The 23,213-nt window shown below is 45.6% G+C and overlaps 1 protein-coding gene across 4 annotated transcripts in view; it reads left to right on the top strand.

The window, feature by feature from the left end:
• The first annotated feature begins 3,031 nt into the window (after positions 1-3,031).
• LOC110531012 (supervillin) overlaps positions 3,032-23,213 on the top strand; it is a 107,664-nt gene continuing 87,482 nt past the window's right edge. For 2 of the 4 annotated variants that reach the window (XM_036986474.1, XM_036986473.1), the window contains exon 1: positions 3,034-3,390. In XM_036986474.1, coding sequence (XP_036842369.1) covers positions 3,306-3,390 — 85 coding nt within the window. In that variant the 5' untranslated portion in view covers positions 3,034-3,305. Of the gene's footprint in view, positions 3,391-23,213 lie in introns of all 4 variants that reach the window. The other 2 variants (XM_036986472.1, XM_036986475.1) reach the window with 2 other exon arrangements.

Below are 23,213 nucleotides of genomic sequence, written 5' to 3'. Positions count from 1 at the left end.
CCGGGACGTAAACAACGAGTTAAATGTCAATGGGATCTGGATTTTCCTTTGCGACACTTTAACCATTCTATGTGTGTATGTTCTGTTCTGTAAGAGTGAGCAGGGAACAAAACATTAAGGGCTTGTTTGGGATTCATGCCAAGGTGATTACAAAATGTATTTTACCTAACAAAATGTAAGCAGCGAGACAGATTATAGGCTTATTATAGGGTAAGGTAAAAGTATTTTAAGCACATCAGCTGATATTATACAACCTATGTTACACTACTCTCAAGACAAAAGTTATTGCAAAGTTTTAAATACACAAAATATACACAAAAGTACGTGGACACCCCTTCAAATTGGTGGATTCGGCTATTTCAGCCACACTCGTTGCTAACAGGTGTATAAAATCGAGCACACAGCCATGTAATCTCCATAGACAAACATTGACAGTAGAATGGCCTTACTGAAGAGCTCAGTGACTTTCAACGTGGTACCGTCATAGGATACCACATTTCCAACAAGTCAGTTTACAAATTTTTGCCCTGCTAGAGCTGCCCTGGTCAACTGTAAGTGCTGTTATTGTGAAGTACAAATGTCTAGGAGCAACAATGGCTCAGCTGCGAAGTGGCAGACCACACAAGCTCTCAGAACGGGACCACCAACTGCTGAAGCACGTAACTTGTAAAAATGGTCAGTCCTCGGTTGCAACACTCACTATCGGGTTCCAAACTGCCTCTGGAAGCAACTTCAGCACAATAACTGATCGTCAGGAGCTTCATGAAATGGGTTTCCATGGCCGAGCAGCCTCACACAAGCCTAAGATCACCATGTGAAATGCCAAGCGTCGGCTGGAGTGGTGTAAAGCTCGCTGCCACTGGACTATGGAGCAGTGGAAACGTGTTCTCTGGAGTGATGAATCATGCTTCACCATCTGGCAGTCCAACGGACTAATCCGGGTTTGGTGGATGCCAGGAGAACGCTACCTGAATGACATTCTTCATACTTCATGGCTTCATACTCGTCGCCAAACCCACTGGCTCCATGTCATCTACAAGACCCTGCTAGGTAAATTCCCCCCTTATCTCAGCACGCTGGTCACCATTGCATCTCCCACCTGTAGCACACGCTCCAGCAGGTATATCTCTCTAGTCACCCCCAAAACCAATTCTTTCTTTGGCCGCCTCTCCTTCCAGTTCTCTGCTGCCAATGACTGGAACGAACTACAAAAATCTCTGAAACTGGAAACACTTATCTCCCTCACTAGCTTTAAGCACCAACTGTCAGAGCAGCTCACAGATTACTGCACCTGTACACAGCCCACCTATAATTTGAAAAACAGCTTCTATCTCAAGGCCATCAGACTGTTAAACAGCCACCACTAACATTGAGTGGCTGCTGCCAACACACTGACACTGACTCAACTCCAGCCACTTTAATAATGGGAATTGATGGGAAATGATGTAAATATATCACTAGCCACTTTAAACAATGCTACCTTATATAAATGTTACTTACCCTACATTATTAATCTCATATGCATACGTATATACTGTACTCTATATCATTGACGGTATCCTTATGTAATACATGTATCACTAGCCACTTTATACTATACTATGCCACTTTGTTTACATACTCATCTCATTTGTACATACTGTACCCGATACCATCTACTGTATCTTGCCTATGCTGCTCTGTACCATCACTCATTCATATATCCTTATGTACATATTCTTTATCCCCTTACACTGTGTACAAGACAGTAGTTTTGGAATTGTTAGTTAGATTACTTGTTATTACTGCATTGTCGGAACTAGAAGCACAAGCATTTCGCTACACTCGCATTAACATCTGCTAACCATGTGTATGTGACAAATAAAATTTGATTTGATTTGATTTGATTTAGCCCAAACAACTACCTCTTTCCCTACTGTATTTAATTTATTTATTTTGCTCCTTTGCACCCCATTATTTTTATTTCTACTTTGCACATTCTCCCATTGCAAATCTACCATTCCAGTGTTTTACTTGCTATATTGTATTTACTTTGCCACCATGGCCTTTTTGCCTTTACCTCCCTTATCTCACCTCATTTGCTCACATCGTATATAGACTTGTTTATACTGTATTATTGACTGTATGTTTGTTTTACTCCATGTGTCGTTGTATGTGTCGAACTGCTTTGCTTTATCTTGGCCAGGTCGCAATTGTAAATGAGAACTTGTTCTCAACTTGCCTTCCTGGTTAAATAAAGGTGAAATAAATAAATAAATAAAAAATTCTAGACGATTCTTTGCGGCAACAGTTTGGGAAAGGCCCTTTCCAGTTTCAGCATGACAATACCCCTGTGCACAAAGCGAGTTCCATACAGAAAAGGTTTGTCGAGATCGGTGTGGAAGAACTTTACTGGCCTGCACACAGCCCTGACCTCAACCCCATCGAACACCTAAGCCAGGCCTAATCGCCCAACATCAGTGCCCGACCTCAGTAATGCTCTTGTGGATGAATAGAAGAAAGTCCCCACAGCAATGTTCCAACATCTAGTGGAAAGCCTTCCCAGAAGAGTGGAGGCTGTTATTATAGCGAGGGAAGGACCAACTCCATATTAATGACCATGATTTTGGAATGAGATGTTCGAGGAGCTGGTGTCCACATACTTTTGGTGATGCATTAGTGTAGAATGACAGCAAATTAAGGCTGTCTTTGGCATTGTGGAATGGCCATGCATTCAATATGTCCCAAATAGGACCCTATTCCCTATGGGCTCTTGTTAAAACTAATGCAGTACATAGGATGCCATTTGAGATTCAGGACACACACCATAAGGTTATGCTTGCTCAGAATACAGCTGTTCGGGATATGTAGGCTAATTTGTCCTCCTTGCTTGGCCAAGTCAACACTTCACAGCACGTGCTTCATGGTGATTTAGCTTGCCTAGCCTGGGAATCTGAATCTCATTGGCTGCCCAATTATTGTCAAAAGAGCTGATCTGATTGGTGAAAAGTCCAATTAGTGGAACAAATTATCAGAATAAGGCCGCAAGTGAAAACGCAGCCTTTGATGGAAGTCTCCTATAATTATATATGAAAAAAAAAATATCTTATTTAACTAGACAAGTCAATTACGAACAAATTCTTATGACAAATTAGTGTGACTAAACAAATTAACACTATAAGCATACATCCGAACATGCTTGATAAATGGCATTCATCCGTCCCTCCATGTTAAGACTGTTGTAATCTCGTCCCCAGGCTCAATTGCTACAGTGTACAGGTTGTTGTGGAGAGACGGCGACGGTTGGTGGACCGCTGTCACGACAAATGCGCGGAGAGATTCAGCGCGTGAATTTGGCACGCAGTCGACGGTGCCAAGTAGAATCAGACCTCTGGCTAGGAGTACAATACGGTACGTTTAGATTTTAGCTACCTTTACGCTTTATTTTTCTTAATCTTCTTTCGACACATCCCCGTGGTTTTTCTCTTGTCAAGAAGAATATGAGACAGAATGGGCGGAAGCGGCACAAAGTTATCAAAAAAGTTCAATTGAGAGATACAGGTAAAACACAGGTAGGCTAAATCGTATTTTTTATTTATTTTTTGCTTCATTTTTACCAATGTTTTTTTTTAGATGTAATTTACATTTTGAACTAACATTTCGTAGCTAGACTATGCTTTGCAATCACATCCCCAGTCGGCGCTCATATTCCATCATTAATAATGATCATATTCTTAGACGCATGCAGACGTTACGGTAGATCTAACGAGGACAGGGTGCAAATGGCATGAAATGAAGTAGCACACACCAACCACGTGAATATTGTTGACCTTTTCACTCGTGCAGCCCATCTGAGATGTCTGTCTTCCTCAGACAGCACACAGCAGTAGTGGGAGCACAGAACGCTAGTTGGCACTGTGTCAACCAACTGACTGGAAGGCTGCAGGTTCCTTAGACACACCCAGGGAATGATAGTGGTTGTCATGACACTGTCCTATGGCAATGGATGTCCTGTGGAGCATTCTGTTTGGAAATCCTTCTATGAGGACTACAGTAGATTAGGTGTGTTTGTGAGAGAATAGTGTGCATTGAGAGATCTATGAATGATCAATAACCTTACAGTACATCTGTAGCCCACTAGTAACTGCACACTAGTAAGTAGTAGACTCATCTGGGCACAGTTCAACATCTAGTTTTGATTTACAGTTGGTTGAGTTGTCAACTAACCTGAATTCAACGTGAAATCAACAAAACATTTCACCCTGTCATTGGATTAAGGTTACAAGTCAGGTGGAAAAAATAAATAATAATGACTTTACTTTCATGACTTTTTGCAAATCCAATCAGTTTTCTACTTTGATTCAATGTCATCACATTAAAAAAATATTGTTGAAATGAAGCGGAATCAACAGTGACTCGTGATCAGTCTCGCCGATGTGAGTAAGACCTTTAAACAGGTCAACATTCACAAGGCCGCAGGGCCAGACGGATTACCAGGACGTGTACTCCGAGCATTCGCTGACCAACTGGCAAGTGTCTTCGCTGAACTGTTCAACCTCTCTCTGGCCGAGTTTGTAAAACCTACATGTTTCAAGCAGACCACCATAGTGCCTGAGCCCAAGAATGCCAAGGTTACCTGGCTAAATTACTTCTGACCTGTAGCACTCACGTCTATATCCATGAAATGCTTTGAAAGGCTGGTTATGGCTCACATCAACACGATTATCCCAGAAACCCTAGATCCACACCAATTTGCATAGCGCCTCAATAGGCAACAACACATCTGCCACGCAGATCCTCAACACTGGGGCCCCTTGGGGGTGCGTGCTTAGTCCCCTCCTGTATTCCCTGTTCACCCATGACTGCGTGGCCAAGCACGACTCCCAACACCATCAGTTTGCCGACGACACAACAGTGGTAGGCCTGATCAACGACCACAATGAGACAGCCTGTAGGGAGGAGGTCAGAGACCTGGCAGTGTGGTGTCAGGACAACAACCTCTCCCTCAACGTGATCAAGACAACGGAGATGATCGTGGACTACAGGAAAAGGAGGGGCGAGCACCCCCCCCATTCTCATCAACGGGGCTGTAGGTGAGCAGGTTGAGAGCTTCAAGTTCCTTGGTGTCCACATCACCAACAAACTATCATGGTCCAAACACACCAAGACAGTCATGAAGAGGGCATGACAATGTTTATTACCCCTCAGCAGAATGAAAATATTTAGCATGGGGCCTCAGATCAGCCAAGTCTAGGTCCAAAAGGCTTCTTAACAGATTCTGCTCCTAAGAATGCTGAACGGCTAATCGAATGGCCAACCTGACTCTGACTATTTGCTGCACGCCCCCCCCCCCCCTTCCCTTTTTACATTGCTGCTACTTGCTTTTTATTATCTATGCATAGTCACTTTACCCCTACCTACATGTACATATTACCTCAACTACCCTATACCCACCGCACATTGACTCTGTACCGGTACCCCCTGTATATAGCCTCCACATTGACTCTGTACCGGTACCCCTGTATATAGCCTCCACATTGATTCTGTACCGGCACCTCCTGTATATAGCCTCCACATTGCTTCTGTACCGGCACCTCCTGTATATAGCCTCCACATTGACTCTGTACCGGCACCTCCTGTATATAGCCTCCACATTGATTCTGTACCGGCACCTCCTGTATATAGCCTCCACATTGATTCTGTACCGGCACCTCCTGTATATAGCCTCCACATTGACTCTGTACCGGCACCTCCTGTATATAGCCTCCACATTGACTCTGTACCGGCACCTCCTGTATATAGCCTCCACATTGACTCTGTACCGGCACCTCCTGTATATAGCCTCCACATTGACTCTGTACCGGTACCCCCTGTATATAGCCTCCACATTGACTCTGTACCGTAACAGCCTGTATATAACCTCCACATTGACTCTGTACCGGTACCCCCTGTACATAGCCTCCACATTGACTCTGTACCGGCACCTCCTGTATATAGCCTCCACATTGACTCTGTACCGGTACCCCCTGTATATAGCCTCCACATTGACTCTGTACCGGTACCCCTGTATATAGCCTCCACATTGACTCTGTACCGGTACCCCTGTATATAGCCTCCACATTGACTCTGTACCGGTACCCCCTGTATATAGCCTCCACATTGACTCTGTACCGGTACCCCTGTATATAGCCTCCACATTGACTCTGTACCGGTACCCCCTGTATATAGCCTCCACATTGACTCTGTACCGGTACCCTGTATATAGCCTCCACATTGACTTTGTACCGGTACCCCCTGTATATAGCCTCCACATTGACTCTGTACCGGTACCCCCTGTATATAGCCTCCACATTGACTCTGTACCGGTACCCCCTGTATATAGCCTCCACATTGACTCTGTACCGGTACCCCTGTATATAGCCTCCACATTGACTTTGTACCGGTACCCCCTGTATATAGCCTCCACATTGACTCTGTACCGGTACCCCCTGTATATAGCCTCCACATTGACTCTGTACCGGTACCCCTGTATATAGCCTCCACATTGACTTTGTACCGGTACCCCCTGTATATAGCCTCCACATTGACTCTGTACCGGTACCCCCTGTATATAGCCTCCACATTGACTCTGTACCGGTACCCCTGTATATATATATCTATCCTCGTTACTGTTATTTTATAGTTCCTCTTATTTTTTACTTTAGTTTATTTAGTAAATATTTTCTTAAGAAAAATAAGAGTTAAGGCTTTGTAAGTAAGCTTTTCACCTGTTGTATTCATGTGACCAATAACATTTTATTTTTGATTTGACTCTACCATTTTTTTGCCCAATGGGCTTTATCACAGTATCTTGTTTTTCCTGCTTTGAATAAACCCTAAAACAGTTTCTGCGCCCTTCAGAGATTATATGCATAACCGATGTATAAGGTAAACTATGATTCAGCCTTACAAAGTCAGGTCATGTAATATGTAGGGTTCGTTTTGAAGGCACGGCATAGGACGCGGTACAATAAGGTGTTCTTTGAGGCTCAACTAAATCTCCTTGCATGGACTCCTTGATAATGCTGAAAATCCCCTCTGAGAACTGGGACATTTTGTGCAACTCGGTCTCAGCAGCAACTTAGTGACAGAATGGTACCAGGATTTATAGGAGGTAAACTACAGATTCAATAATCTATGTGTCCCAAATATATAGTGTACTAAGGGCCCATGACTCTGGCCAAAAGTAATACACAATAGAGAATAAGTTACCACTTGGGACACAGACACTGTGTATCTGAATGTACGGTAGATGGGTTGCAGATGTTTTGTAGCTTCACCTAGCTGTTGACAGTCCAATACACAGCTGCCTCATTCTGCATTCGGTCAGTCTGTAAACAGTACGTGTATTATTGTACAGCAATACACCTGTTAATCCAATCTTGATGCTGAGGAATTTCAGAATGTTGTCAGTCCTGTCAGTTGCCCCTTTCCTAGTCTCTTCTCCCAGTCTCTGCCTTTACCCCAACCCTACAGAGAGCGGCTTGGAATGAGCCACACCCCAGTCTCTGCCTTTACCCCAACCCCACAGAGAGAGGCTTGGAATGAGCCACACCCCAGACTCTGCCTTTACCCCAACCCCACAGAGAGAGGCTTGGAATGAGCCACACCCCAGACTCTGCCTTTACCCCAACCCCACAGAGAGGCTTGGTTGGAATGAGCCACACCCCAGACTCTGCCTTTACCCCAACCCCACAGAGAGAGGCTTGGAATGAGCCACACCCCGGACTCTGAACCCATTCCATATGTGATATACTGACTCCCTGGAACAGTGATCCACTGTCCCTCTTGAGTCGGTCTCGAAACAAAAACACTTGTCATTTCCGCAGAGATCCGCTTGTATACCACTACATTTGTATCTTATTGTATGAATTCTCTGTAGAAACATTGCTTTGATTGCAGCCTGCTGTTCGCCATCTACAATTTCAGAAATATTAGAGTCAAATAATTAGGGGGGATTATATGGTCTTGAATTGAACTCGTGTTGCTGTGGCCATGCAATAGCTGTGTTAGTCCACTAGATGGCGACTAACGTTTTTTTCTAAAACACATTGGAGGGACTGCAGGGTTTATACACAGTCATTTATTCATCATACTGCCTGGGTGACAGAGGAACTGAAAACCATGACCTGTTGTGTTCTGCTGTGAACCTGACCCTCCTCCCTTTCACCCATCAGCTGACTGAACTATGGAAGGACGGAGTTATCATGCCATGTCATCAATCCGCCTGACTCCTCATGGATCTCTTCCAAATACATGGGAGAGGAGACTGTGGGAACATCCCAAATGGAGCCCTATTCCCTATATAGTGCACTACTTTTGACCAGGGCCAATAGGGTTCGGTGTAGGACCGTCATTGTAACTAAGAATTTGTTCTTAATTAACTGACTTGCCTAAATAGATAATGAAAAAAGAGGTGCGCTATATATTTCTAATGTATTTAACTACGGAAGTCGGCTAAGAAATCTTATTTACAATGACAGCCTACCGGGGAACAGTGGGTTAACTGCCTTGTTCAGGGGCAGAACGACAAGAGTTTTACCTTGTCAGCTCGGGGATTCAATCCAGCAACCTTTCGGTTACTGACCCAACACTCTAACCTCTAGGCTACCTGCCTCCCCGATAGGGAATAGGGTGCAATTTGGGGCATATTTTAAAAACATGGGACTGAGAATGGACTCTGTCATACAGTCTGTAGCTGTTCCCTTAGCTAACAAGGGGCCTGTCTCAACTGGCACCCTATTCCCTATGGGCCCTGGTCAAAAGTAGTGCACTATATAGGCCTGGAATAAGTTGCCTTTTGGAATTTGGATGCAAACTCTGTTTTACAGTCTGTTCCTTCCCTCAGCTAACAAGGGGCCTGTCTCAACAAGGGCTGTCTGTCTTTCAGCTCTAACAAGGGGCCTGTCTCAACAAGGCTGTCTGTCTGCCTTCTAGCTCTAACAAGGGGCCTGTCTCAACAAGGGCTGTCTGTCTGCCTTCTAGCTCTAACAAGGGGCCTGTCTCAACAAGGGCTGTCTGTCTTTCAGCTCTAACCAGGGGCCTGTCTCAACAAGGGCTGTCTGCCTTCTAGCTCTGTCTCAACAAGGGCTATCTGCCAAGGTAACTTGTCTAAAATGGCTGGGTTGTGACAGGGACCTCACGATATGATCAGTATTACAATATATATGATAATCATTGCGATTCTTCACGCACTACGATTCTATATGTCTTGAGATGTGATTCTGCTATAGGGGGGAACTACGGGTTGTTGTAATGCATTATATTTGAACTGCTATGGTATAAGGTACTTTTCCTTAATAACCTGTTGGGGATGGCCTGCTCACTGGAGCCGCTTCTTCTTGTTTTGAGCTGATAGGAGTGGAACCCGGTGTGGTCGTCTGCTGCAATAGCCCATCCGTGACAAAGATCCACGAGTTGTGTGTTCCGAGATGCCGTTCTGCACACCACTGTTGTACTGCGCCGTTATTTGTCTGTTTGTGGCCCACCTTAGCTGGCACGATTCTTGCCATTCTCCTTCAAACGCTCATCCACGAGCTGTTTTCACCCAGAGGACTGTCGCTGACTGGATTAAAAAATAAATAATCTGTCACACCATTCTCGTTAAACCCTAGACGCTGTTATGTGTGAAAGGCCCAGGAGGGTGGTCGTTTCTGAGATACTGGATCCTGTGAGTCTAGTACCGATGATCATGCCACGCTCAGTGGCGTAGGTCACTCGCTTTGTCCAGTCTAACGTTCAATCAAACAGTAACTGAATGTCTCGATGTCTGTCTGCCTGCTTTTTATAGCGAGCCACATGACTCAATGTCGTGAATGGGGTGATGTACCTATTAAACTGGCCACTGAGTGTTTACTGCTCATACCCATATGAACACAGTACATGTGATATTCAGACTATAGACATTGAAACAAAAGTGTCAAACATTGTGTTCAAGCTTCTTCGATCTTGCCATTTCTGGAGAGAAAAACATTTGTGTTGGCCTGAGCTTTTGATAAATATTTACCCTGGGGTATGACCCCTCTCCCCACACACGTATGGGTAATGAAAAACCCCTTGCATAAACAACACCGGAGCTAGCTATCCTGTGGGCTCGCACATTCTCACATATCTACTGCCCTCGTAAAATACCACGGGTCAGACGGTCAGGTTCATGGTTGAAGATACACAGAACAGACTATATCAGGACCAGAGTCATAGATTTAGAGTTGTGCCAACTTTTAGAATGTTGAATATTGTTCTAATTCTAGATGTCAAGTGGCATTATTCAAATCTTCCCTATGTAATGTTAATGAGGCACTAACATGGCTGCTGTAGAATTGTTACGTTTAATGTAAATACATCAGAATGTACAAACCGTGGTCCCAGTCATTAGAATTCAACAGGACCTCTGTGGTCCTAACTCCCCAACGACATGGCTCTGATCTTGACCAGTCTGAAGCTTCTAGTTTAGTGCAGTTGTGTCCTGTAAAGGAATGCGCTGTTTGTGGCCAAACCTTGGTGATGCCAAATCATCATTGGCAGTATAGTGTGTCTAGAACGTGGTATTAATTGTGCCTTTCTGTTAGTCAGCAGCTCCTGCAATTCTATGTGCATCAGCTCCTGCTTTTTATTGTTCCGTAGAGAAACACTCCATATGTCTGCTGCACTGTAGAGGAACACTCCATATGTCTGCTGCACTGTAGAGGAACACTCCATATGTCTGCTGCACTGTAGAGGAACACTCCATATGTCTGCTGCACCGTAGAGGAACACTCCATATGTCTGCTGCACCGTAGAGAAACACTCCATATGTCTGCTGCACTGTAGAGGAACATCCATATGTCTGCTGCACTGTAGAGAAACACTCCATATGTCTGCTGCACCGTAGAGAAACACTCCATATGTCTGCTGCACTGTAGAGGAACATCCATATGTCTGCTGCACTGTAGAGAAACACTCCATATGTCTGCTGCACTGTAGAGAAACACTCCATATGTCTGCTGCACTGTAGAGAAACACTCCATATGTCTGCTGCACTGTAGAGGAACACTCCATATGTCTGCTGCACCGTAGAGAAACATCCATATGTCTGCTGCACTGTAGAGAAACATCCATATGTCTGCTGCACTGTAGAGAAACACTCCATATGTCTGCTGCACTGTAGAGAAACACTCCATATGTCTGCTGCACTGTAGAGGAACACTCCATATGTCTGCTGCACCGTAGAGAAACACTCCATATGTCTGCTGCACTGTAGAGAAACATCCATATGTCTGCTGCACTGTAGAGGAACATCCATATGTCTGCTGCACTGTAGAGGAACACTCCATATGTCTGCTGCACTGTAGAGAAACACTCCATATGTCTGCTGCACTGTAGAGAAACACTCCATATGTCTGCTGCACTGTAGAGAAACATCCATATGTCTGCTGCACTGTAGAGAAACATCCATATGTCTGCTGCACTGTAGAGGAACACTCCATATGTCTGCTGCACTGTAGAGAAACATCCATATGTCTGCTGCACTGTAGAGAAACATCCATATGTCTGCTGCACTGTAGAGGAACACTCCATATGTCTGCTGCACTGTAGAGAAACATCCATATGTCTGCTGCACTGTAGAGAAACATCCATATGTCTGCTGCACTGTAGAGGAACACTCCATATGTCTGCTGCACTGTAGAGAAACACTCCATATGTCTGCTGCACTGTAGAGAAACACTCCATATGTCTGCTGCACTGTAGAGAAACACTCCATATGTCTGCTGCACTGTAGAGAAACACTCCATATGTCTGCTGCACTGTAGAGAAACACTCCATATGTCTGCTGCACTGTAGAGGAACACTCCATATGTCTGCTGCACTGTAGAGAAACACTCCATATGTCTGCTGCACTGTAGAGAAACACTCCATATGTCTGCTGCACCGTAGAGAAACATCCATATGTCTGCTGCACTGTAGAGGAACACTCCATATGTCTGCTGCACCGTAGAGAAACATCCATATGTCTGCTGCACTGTAGAGAAACATCCATATGTCTGCTGCACTGTAGAGGAACACTCCATATGTCTGCTGCACTGTAGAGGAACACTCCATATGTCTGCTGCACTGTAGAGGAACACTCCATATGTCTGCTGCACCGTAGAGAAACACTCCATATGTCTGCTGCACTGTAGAGAAACATCCATATGTCTGCTGCACTGTAGAGGAACATCCATATGTCTGCTGCACTGTAGAGGAACACTCCATATGTCTGCTGCACCGTAGAGAAACATCCATATGTCTGCTGCACTGTAGAGGAACATCCATATGTCTGCTGCACTGTAGAGAAACATCCATATGTCTGCTGCACCGTAGAGGAACATCCATATGTCTGCTGCACTGTAGAGAAACACTCCATATGTCTGCTGCACTGTAGAGAAACATCCATATGTCTGCTGCACTGTAGAGGAACACTCCATATGTCTGCTGCACCGTAGAGAAACACTCCATATGTCTGCTGCACTGTAGAGGAACATCCATATGTCTGCTGCACTGTAGAGAAACATCCATATGTCTGCTGCACCGTAGAGGAACATCCATATGTCTGCTGCACTGTAGAGGAACACTCCATATGTCTGCTGCACCGTAGAGAAACATCCATATGTCTGCTGCACCGTAGAGGAACATCCATATGTCTGCTGCACCGTAGAGAAACACTCCATATGTCTGCTGCACTGTAGAGGAACACTCCATATGTCTGCTGCACTGTAGAGAAACACTCCATATGTCTGCTGCACTGTAGAGAAACATCCATATGTCTGCTGCACTGTAGAGAAACACTCTATATGTCTGCTGCACCGTAGAGAAACATCCATATGTCTGCTGCACTGTAGAGAAACACTCCATGTCTGCTGCACTGTAGAGGAACATCCATATGTCTGCTGCACCGTAGAGGAACACTCCATATGTCTGCTGCACTGTAGAGGAACATCCATATGTCTGCTGCACCGTAGAGAAACACTCCATATGTCTGCTGCACTGTAGAGGAACATCCATATGTCTGCTGCACCGTAGAGAAACACTCCATATGTCTGCTGCACTGTAGAGGAACATCCATATGTCTGCTGCACCGTAGAGAAACATCCATATGTCTGCTGCACTGTAGAGAAACACTCCATATGTCTGCTGCACTGTAGAGAAACACTCCATATGTCTGCTGCACTGTAGAGAAACACTCCATATGTCTGCTGCACCGTAGAGAAACACTCCATATGTCTGCTGCACCGTAGAGAAACACTCCATATGTCTGCTGCACTGTAGAGAAACACTCCATATGTCTGCTGCACTGTAGAGGAACATCCATATGTCTGCTGCACCGTAGAGAAACATCCATATGTCTGCTGCACCGTAGAGAAACACTCCATATGTCTGCTGCACCGTAGAGAAACACTCCATATGTCTGCTGCACTGTAGAGAAACACTCCATATGTCTGCTGCACTGTAGAGAAACACTCCATATGTCTGCTGCACCGTAGAGGAACACTCCATATGTCTGCTGCACCGTAGAGAAACACTCCATATGTCTGCTGCACCGTAGAGAAACACTCCATATGTCTGCTGCACCGTAGAGAAACACTCCATATGTCTGCTGCACCGTAGAGAAACATCCATATGTCTGCTGCACCGTAGAGAAACACTCCATATGTCTGCTGCACCGTAGAGAAACACTCCATATGTCTGCTGCACCGTAGAGAAACACTCCATATGTCTGCTGCACTGTAGAGAAACACTCCATATGTCTGCTGCACCGTAGAGAAACACTCCATATGTCTGCTGCACTGTAGAGAAACACTCCATGTCTGCTGCACTGTAGAGAAACATCCATATGTCTGCTGCACCGTAGAGAAACATCCATATGTCTGCTGCACCGTAGAGAAACATCCATATGTCTGCTGCACCGTAGAGGAACATCCATATGTCTGCTGCACCGTAGAGGAACATCCATATGTCTGCTGCACTGTAGAGAAACATCCATATGTCTGCTGCACCGTAGAGAAACACTCCATATGTCTGCTGCACCGTAGAGGAACATCCATATGTCTGCTGCACTGTAGAGAAACACTCCATATGTCTGCTGCACTGTAGAGAAACACTCCATATGTCTGCTGCACCGTAGAGAAACACTCCATATGTCTGCTGCACCGTAGAGAAACACTCCATATGTCTGCTGCACTGTAGAGAAACACTCCATATGTCTGCTGCACTGTAGAGAAACATCCATATGTCTGCTGCACTGTAGAGAAACATCCATATGTCTGCTGCACCGTAGAGAAACACCCCATATGTCTGCTGCACCGTAGAGGAACATCCATATGTCTGCTGCACCGTAGAGAAACATCCATATGTCTGCTGCACCGTAGAGAAACACTCCATATGTCTGCTGCACCGTAGAGAAACATCCATATGTCTGCTGCACCGTAGAGAAACACTCCATATGTCTGCTGCACTGTAGAGGAACACTCCATATGTCTGCTGCACTGTAGAGAAACACTCCATATGTCTGCTGCACCGTAGAGAAACACTCCATATGTCTGCTGCACCGTAGAGAAACACTCCATATGTCTGCTGCACTGTAGAGAAACACTCCATATGTCTGCTGCACTGTAGAGGAACATCCATATGTCTGCTGCACTGTAGAGAAACATCCATATGTCTGCTGCACCGTAGAGAAACACTCCATATGTCTGCTGCACTGTAGAGGAACATCCATATGTCTGCTGCACCGTAGAGAAACATCCATATGTCTGCTGCACCGTAGAGAAACACTCCATATGTCTGCTGCACCGTAGAGAAACATCCATATGTCTGCTGCACTGTAGAGAAACACTCCATATGTCTGCTGCACTGTAGAGGAACACTCCATATGTCTGCTGCACTGTAGAGAAACACTCCATATGTCTGCTGCACCGTAGAGAAACACTCCATATGTCTGCTGCACTGTAGAGAAACACTCCATATGTCTGCTGCACTGTAGAGGAACACTCCATATGTCTGCTGCACCGTAGAGAAACACTCCATATGTCTGCTGCACTGTAGAGAAACACTCCATATGTCTGCTGCACCGTAGAGAAACACTCCATATGTCTGCTGCACAGTAGAGAAACATCCATATGTCTGCTGCACCGTAGAGAAACACTCCATATGTCTGCTGCACCGTAGAGAAACATCCATATGTCTGCTGCACCGTAGAGAAACACTCCATATGTCTGCTGCACTGTAGAGAAACACTCCATATGTCTGCTGCACTGTAGAGAAACATCCATATGTCTGCTGCACCGTAGAGAAACATCCATATGTCTGCTGCACCGTAGAGAAACATCCATATGTCTGCTGCACCGTAGAGAAACACTCCATATGTCTGCTGCACCGTAGAGGAACATCCATATGTCTGCTGCACTGTAGAGAAACATCCATATGTCTGCTGCACCGTAGAGAAACACTCCATATGTCTGCTGCACCGTAGAGGAACATCCATATGTCTGCTGCACCGTAGAGAAACACTCCATATGTCTGCTGCACTGTAGAGAAACACTCCATATGTCTGCTGCACTGTAGAGAAACACTCCATATGTCTGCTGCACTGTAGAGAAACACTCCATGTCTGCTGCACCGTAGAGAAACACTCCATATGTCTGCTGCACCGTAGAGGAACATCCATATGTCTGCTGCACCGTAGAGAAACATCCATATGTCTGCTGCACCGTAGATAAACACTCCATATGTCTGCTGCACCGTAGAGGAACATCCATATGTCTGCTGCACTGTAGAGAAACACTCCATATGTCTGCTGCACTGTAGAGAAAAATCCATGTCTGCTGCACCGTAGAGAAACACTCCATATGTCTGCTGCACCGTAGAGAAACATCCATATGTCTGCTGCACTGTAGAGAAACACTCCATATGTCTGCTGCACCGTAGAGAAACATCCATATGTCTGCTGCACTGTAGAGAAACACTCCATATGTCTGCTGCACCGTAGAGAAACATCCATATGTCTGCTGCACCGTAGAGAAACATCCATATGTCTGCTGCACCGTAGAGAAACATCCATATGTCTGCTGCACCGTAGAGAAACATCCATATGTCTGCTGCACTGTAGAGAAACACTCCATATGTCTGCTGCACCGTAGAGAAACACTCCATATGTCTGCTGCACCGTAGAGAAACATCCATATGTCTGCTGCACCATAGAGAAACATCCATATGTCTGCTGCACCGTAGAGAAACATCCATATGTCTGCTGCACCGTAGAGAAACACTCCATATGTCTGCTGCACCGTAGAGAAACACTCCATATGTCTGCTGCACCGTAGAGAAACATCCATATGTCTGCTGCACCGTAGAGAAACATCCATATGTCTGCTGCACCGTAGAGAAACACTCCATATGTCTGCTGCACTGTAGAGAAACACTCCATATGTCTGCTGCACCGTAGAGAAACACCATATGTCTGCTGCACTGTAGAGAAACATCCATATTGTGCTGCACAGTAGAGAAACACTCCATATGTCTGCTGCACTGTAGAGAAACATCCATATGTCTGCTGCACTGTAGAGAAACATCCATATGTCTGCTGCACTGTAGAGAAACATCCATATGTCTGCTGCACTGTAGAGAAACACTCCATATGTCTGCTGCACTGTAGAGAAACATCCATATGTCTGCTGCACTGTAGAGAAACACTCCATATGTCTGCTGCACTGTAGAGAAACATCCATATGTCTGCTGCACCGTAGAGAAACACTCCATATGTCTGCTGCACTGTAGAGAAACATCCATATATCTGCTGCACTCATTTGTGTTATACTATACACAGAGTGAACAAAACATTAGGAACACCTGCTCTCTCCATGACAGACTGACCAGGTGAATCCAGGTGAAAGATATGATCCCTTATTAATGTAACTAGTTAAATCCACTTCAAATCAGTGTAGATGAAGGGAAGCAGACAGGTTAAAGAAGGATTCTTAAGTCTGGAGACATGGATGGTGTCTGTGTGGAATTCAGAGGGTGAATGGGTAAGACGAAACAGGTAAGTGCTTTTGAACAGGGTCTGGTAGTAGGTGCCAGGCGCACCGGTTTGTGTCAAGAACTGCAACGCTGCTGAGTTTTTCACGCTCAACAGTTTCCCATGTGTATCAAGAATGGTCCACCACCCAAAGGACATCCAGCCAACTTGACACAACTGTGGGAAGCGTTTGAGTCAACGTGGGCCAGCATCACTGTGGAACGCTTTCGACACCTTGTAGAGTCCATGCCCCGACGAATTGAGGCTGTTCTGAGGGTAAAACAGGAGGGGAGGGGGGGGGGGGGGGCGCGACTCGATAGTAGGAATGTGTTCCTAATGTTTGGTCTACTCAGTGTAGATATATGGTGGTGAGTTGGCATTAGATGCCCCCTGCTCTTCCTACTGTGGTGGAAGTGGGGCCCTGTGGTGTGGACTGCTGGAGCTGCAGTGGTTGCCTAGATTGTTGTTCTAACAGCTGATTTTGATCCCTCTGAGCTAGACTTCTCCCTGGCTATTTATGGCAGATTCCCTGCTATCAAAGCTCCTCTCTTCAACCCGTACATGGTTGCTCCTGTATGAGGTTACCACCACGCTGCTTTTGGCACACAGTCCTCCTCAGCACAGTCACGAAAGCGTGCAAAGCTGGCCTCTCACACTCAGACTGTCAGGTGCCTAATGTTAGTGGTTAGTTAGAATGGACTTTTTGCAAATCCGTCAGGCAGGGACAGGTGACTGGAGTCTTGGACGATCATGGAGTAGAATCTGAGGAACAGAACTTTTGGAATAGTCTGAAGAATAGAACCACCTGCTTCTTTTTAGCATCCCTATTTAGCATCCCCTGTTCCCCCCCCCCCCCCCCCCCTCCCTGTTCCTCTCTCTCCATGTTCCTCTCTCTCCCTGTTTCCCCCTCTCCTTACCTCTCTCCCTGGTTCCCCCCTCTCTCCCTGTTCCCCCCTCTCCTTACCTCTCTCCCTGGTTCCCCCCCCTCTCCTTACCTCTCTCTCCCTTTTCCCCCCTCTCCTTACCTCTCTCCCTGGTTCCCCCCTCTCTCCTTACCTCTCTCTCCCTGGTTCCCCCCTCTCTCCTTACCTCTCTCCCTGTTCCCCCTCTCCTTACCTCTCTCCCTGGTTCCCCCCTCTCCTTACCTCTCTCTCTCTCTCTCTCTTTCTGCCCCCCCCCCCTCTCTCGCTCTCTCTGCCCCCCCTCTCCTTACCTCTCTCTCCCTGGTTCCCCCCTCTCCTTACCTCTCTCTCGCTCTCTCTGCCCCCCCCCTCTCCTTACCTCTCTCTCTCTCTCTCTCTCTGCCCCCCTTACCTCTCTCTCTCTCTGCCCCCCCCTCTCCTTACCTAATCTTTTCTCTGATGTCTCTCGTTCCTGGACTGATTTCATTTGGCACAGCTCTCTCCCTATTGCTCTCCCCAGAGTGGTCTGTAAGGCACTGTTGTATAATTGTTGTTGCTGAAACGATCTTCTCCATCGTGGATGAGGCTTGATCCTGGTGCCGCTTTGGAAAGGTGTGGACCCTAACCCTGTCCCATCTGCACCTCCTGTACCTCCAGCCTGCTCACTACTGACCAGACTTCTCACCCCCTGCTGGACAAATAAGAGTATTTTCCTTCCTTGGCTGCAAAACCCTGAACTGTTATTTTTCACAATCGTGGTGTTGATGTCATGCTGAGAAATTGAATGTAGTTGGAACCAAGGAAAAGTAAGTGTGTTACCTTCGCCAGGGCTGGATTACCGAACAGGCAGGTAGGGCACGTGCTGAGGGGGGGAGGGGGGCAAATAGCATATTAACACGCCATAAGCAATGGCAAAATGTGTAGAATAGCAGGACATTTTCTTTAAAACTGCATAATTTTCCAGGGCCCCTTGGAGGTCGGTGCCCCGGGGCCTGAAATGCGTTAGTCCGGCCCTGATCTTCAATTCTCCTTTTTGTTTACTGAAGACTTGCTAGTCTAGTACTTGGTCTTAATAATTCATCTGTCAATGTTAAGGTGTAATGTTATATATATATATATATATATACAGTGCCTTGCGAAAGTATTCGGCCCCCTTGAACTTTGCGAACTTTTGCCACATTTCAGGCTTCAAACATAAAGATATAGAACTCTTTTTTTTGTGAAGAATTAACAACAAGTGGGACACAATCATGAAGTGGAACGACATTTGTTGGATATTTCAAACTTTTTTAACAAATCAAAAACTGAAAAATTGGGCGTGCAAAATTATTCAGCCCCCTTAAGTTAATACTTTGTAGCGTATTTAACCATCTTCCCTGTCCCTGCTGAAGAAAAGCAGGCCCAAACCATGATGCTGCCACCACCATGTTTGACAGTGGGGATGGTGTGAGCTTTTACGCCAAACATAACGTTTTGCATTGTTGCCAAAAAGTTCAATTTTGGTTTCATCTGACCAGAGCACCTTCTTCCACATGTTTGGTGTGTCTCCCAGGTGGCTTGTGGCAAACTTTAAACAACACTTTTTATGGATATCTTTAAGAAATGACTTTCTTCTTGCCACTCTTCCATAAAGGCCAGATTTGTGCAATATACGACTGATTGTTGTCCTATGGACAGAGTCTCCCACCTCAGCTGTAGATCTCTGCATTTCATCCAGAGTGATCATGGGCCTCTTGGCTGCATCTCTGATCAGTCTTCTCCTTGTATGAGCTGAAAGTTTAGAGGGACGGCCAGGTCTTGGTAGATTTGCAGTGGTCTGATACTCCTTCCATTTCAATATTATCGCTTGCACAGTGCTCCTTGGGATGTTTAAAGCTTGGGAAATCTTTTTGTATCCAAATCCGGCTTTAAACTTCTTCACAACAGTATCTCGGACCTGCCTGGTGTGTTCCTTGTTCTTCATGATGCTCTCTGCGCTTTTAACGGACCTCTGAGACTATCACAGTGCAGGTGCATTTATACGGAGACTTGATTACACACAGGTGGATTGTATTTATCATCATTAGTCATTTAGGTCAACATTGGATCATTCAGAGATCCTCACTGAACTTCTGGAGAGAGTTTGCTGCACTGAAAGTAAAGGGGCTGAATAATTTTGCACGCCCAATTTTTCAGTTTTTGATTTGTTAAAAAAGTTTGAAATATCCAATAAATGTCGTTCCACTTCATGATTGTGTCCCACTTGTTGTTGATTCTTCACAAAAAAAATACACTTTTATATCTTTGTTTGAAGCCTGAAATGTGGCAAAAGGTCGCAAAGTTCAAGGGGGCCGAATACTTTCGCAAGGCACTATATATATATATATATATATATATATATATATATGGATTGCATCATTCATAGGATGTACAGTATGCACACCTCTTCATTGAATGTGACCCAAAATGCAAATCCCGGACCGTGATGTTGATATAAGCAGAATTGAAGTGTAACATCGCTGAAGTATGCAGTGTCTTGAATTAGACTATTGGCATCTGCTCCTGTAGACTAAAGATAATTGATTGAATTATCTTACGTGACATCAGTGGTTTAGCCTAGTTATACAGAAGCGGGGAATCATAAATATAACTGACACATGTAAAGTTGTCAGCTTATATCTCTCTACTGACAACAGGCCTACGGGCTTGGCTCTACAAGCTCTTAGAATTGGTGGTGACTCGAGGAACCAAAACTGTCATTCTGCTAAACTCAGATTCTACTCTGCTGGCATGGGGCTAAGAATGAGGCATCGCCTGTCTACTGCAGCCCATAGATCACACTGCTCTAAAGACCATACTCACTGTCTGAAAGGAGTCGTATATTAACTCTGTTTTGACCGTGTGTGTGTGCGCTCCCTCATTGCTTTCCTCATAGAAAACCCAACTGTATGTTTTAATATCAGATGAGTTGAATAAGGCTGCTATGGAGCTGATTCTGCAGGAATGGGTTTGGATGGGTTCCAGTGTGTGTGTGTGTGTTCCAGCGGGTCCAGCCTTCATTTCCCCAAGTCTTTGTTGTTATGGCCCCCTATTCCCTATGAAGTGCACAGCTTTTAACCAGGGCCCCAGTGTAGGGGAATAGTGTGCCGTTTGAGACGTAGACAGTGTGTATGAGGACCTGCCGGAAGGATCTGGGGCTGCTTGATGTTGTTTAGAGGCCTGCACTGTCATCTCCATCTCAATAAAGAGGGTTTACTGCTGCCCGAATGCTTAACCTTGTCTTCACCCTGTCTCCCTCTGTAGGACACACACACACACACACACACACACACACACACGGTTGTCTTTGACTGGCCCGGTAAGAGGACATGTAAACAACTTTTGGTTGTAGGGAGAAATCTACTGCTTTTAGATTTGTGGCAAACAGTCCCAGAATGCACACTTAAGGACAAAAGTGAGATTATTGGGCTGATCACTGAACATGTTTCAGGCTTTGACCTTGTGGATTACTGTGGTCGGGTACTAAACCTGGGCTTTGGTCAGGTACTAAACCTGGGCTTTGGTCAGGTACTATGCTTTCTACTGGTTGTCTTCTCTACAATCACATACTAGGGCTGTACTTTTCTAAATATCAAATTACAATACTTACCAGTAAACACAGATGCCTGTTTATCTGCTCATACAGGAGTGTTGTCCTCTGCTCATACAGGAGTGTTGTCCTCTGCTCATACAGGAGTGTTGTCCTCTGCTCATACAGGAGTGTTGTCCTCTGCTCATACAGGAGCAATTAAAGGCCTAGTTAACACATTTTGGGGAGATAAAATGTTTGAAAAATATTTTTTATTTATCAGGGGGTGCTGTAGCACCCTCGGCACCCCTACTTCCTGCAGCACCCTCGGCACCCCTACTTCCTGCAGCACCCTCGGCACCCCTACTTCCTGCAGCACCCTCGGCACCCCTACTTCCTGCAGCACCCTCGGCACCCCTACTTCCTGCGGCCATGTTGTAGGTATTTTCCAACAGCTATGGAAACCGATGGTGAAGAATAGGGCACTTTGTTCCACCCGGTCCGGTGGTCACAAGTAAAGCTCTGCAGTGGAATTACTCACAGAAACGCCATAGACAACTATCAACTGATGTCAGTGGTGGCTGGTGGGCGGTGATACAACTCATTTTAATGGCTGGTATGGTAATAAATGCAATGGTATCAAACACATGGAAACCTTTCCATCTATTCAATTGCAGGCATTCAATGAGCCCGTCCTTCTATATCTCTGACCACCAGCCTCCTCTGATCGAGGACGTTCACATGTCAGAGATGAAATCATTATACTGATTTCTTGAGCACCGTTACCTTGAAACCTCCACATGATGAAGAGCTGTTATAGATGTGCGCTACATGGCGTCTTGATGTACTGTACACTATACTCTGTGTGTACAAGACATCAACACCTGCTCTTCCCATGACAGATTGACCGGGTGAATCTAGTGGAATGCTATGATCTATTACTGATGTCACTTGTTAAATCCACTTCAGATGAAAGGGGAGGAGACAGGTTAAAGAAGGATTTTTAAGCCTAGAGACAATTGAGACGACATGGATTGTGTATGTGTGCCATTCAGAGGGTGAATAGACAAGACAAAATATTAAAGTGCCTTTGAATGGTCTGGTAGTAGGTTCCAGGCGCCCCGGTTTGAGTCATGAACTGCAACACCGCTGGGTATTCCATGCTCAACAGTTTCCTAAGTGTATCAAGAATGGTCCACCACGCCTCCCGAGTTGCGCAGCTGCCTAAGAGACTGCATTGCAGTGTTGCAGCGTCACTACAGCCTGGGGTTCGATGCCGGGTGCTTTACTTGGCTCACGCACTCTAGCGACTCTTTGTTGTGGGCTGGGCGCCTGCAAGCCGATTTCGGGCGTCAGTTGAACAGTGTTTCCTCCGACCCATTGGTGCGGCTGGCTTCCGGGTTAAGATAGCGGCTGTTACAGAAGCGTGGCTTGGCGAGTCATGTACCCCCTCTTCCCCCTAGTAACGTTACTTTAGCTGTAACCCCTCTTCCCCCTAGTAACGTTACTTTAGCTGTAACCCCTCTTCCCCCTAGTAACGTTACTTTAGCTATAACCCCTCTTCCCCCTAGTAACGTTACTTTAGCTGTAACCCCTCTTCCCCCTAGTAATGTTACTTTAGCTGTAACCCCTCTTCCCCCTAGTAACGTTACTTTAGCTGTAACCCCTCTTCCCCCTAGTAACGTTACTTTAGCTGTAACCCCTCTTCCCCCTA

The sequence above is a fragment of the Oncorhynchus mykiss genome, chromosome 8, assembly GCF_013265735.2.
Source record: "Oncorhynchus mykiss isolate Arlee chromosome 8, USDA_OmykA_1.1, whole genome shotgun sequence".
Taxonomy (NCBI): Eukaryota; Metazoa; Chordata; class Actinopteri; order Salmoniformes; family Salmonidae; genus Oncorhynchus; species Oncorhynchus mykiss.
Note: the sequence above shows the minus strand (reverse complement) of the source record. Positions and strands in the feature narration are given on the sequence as shown.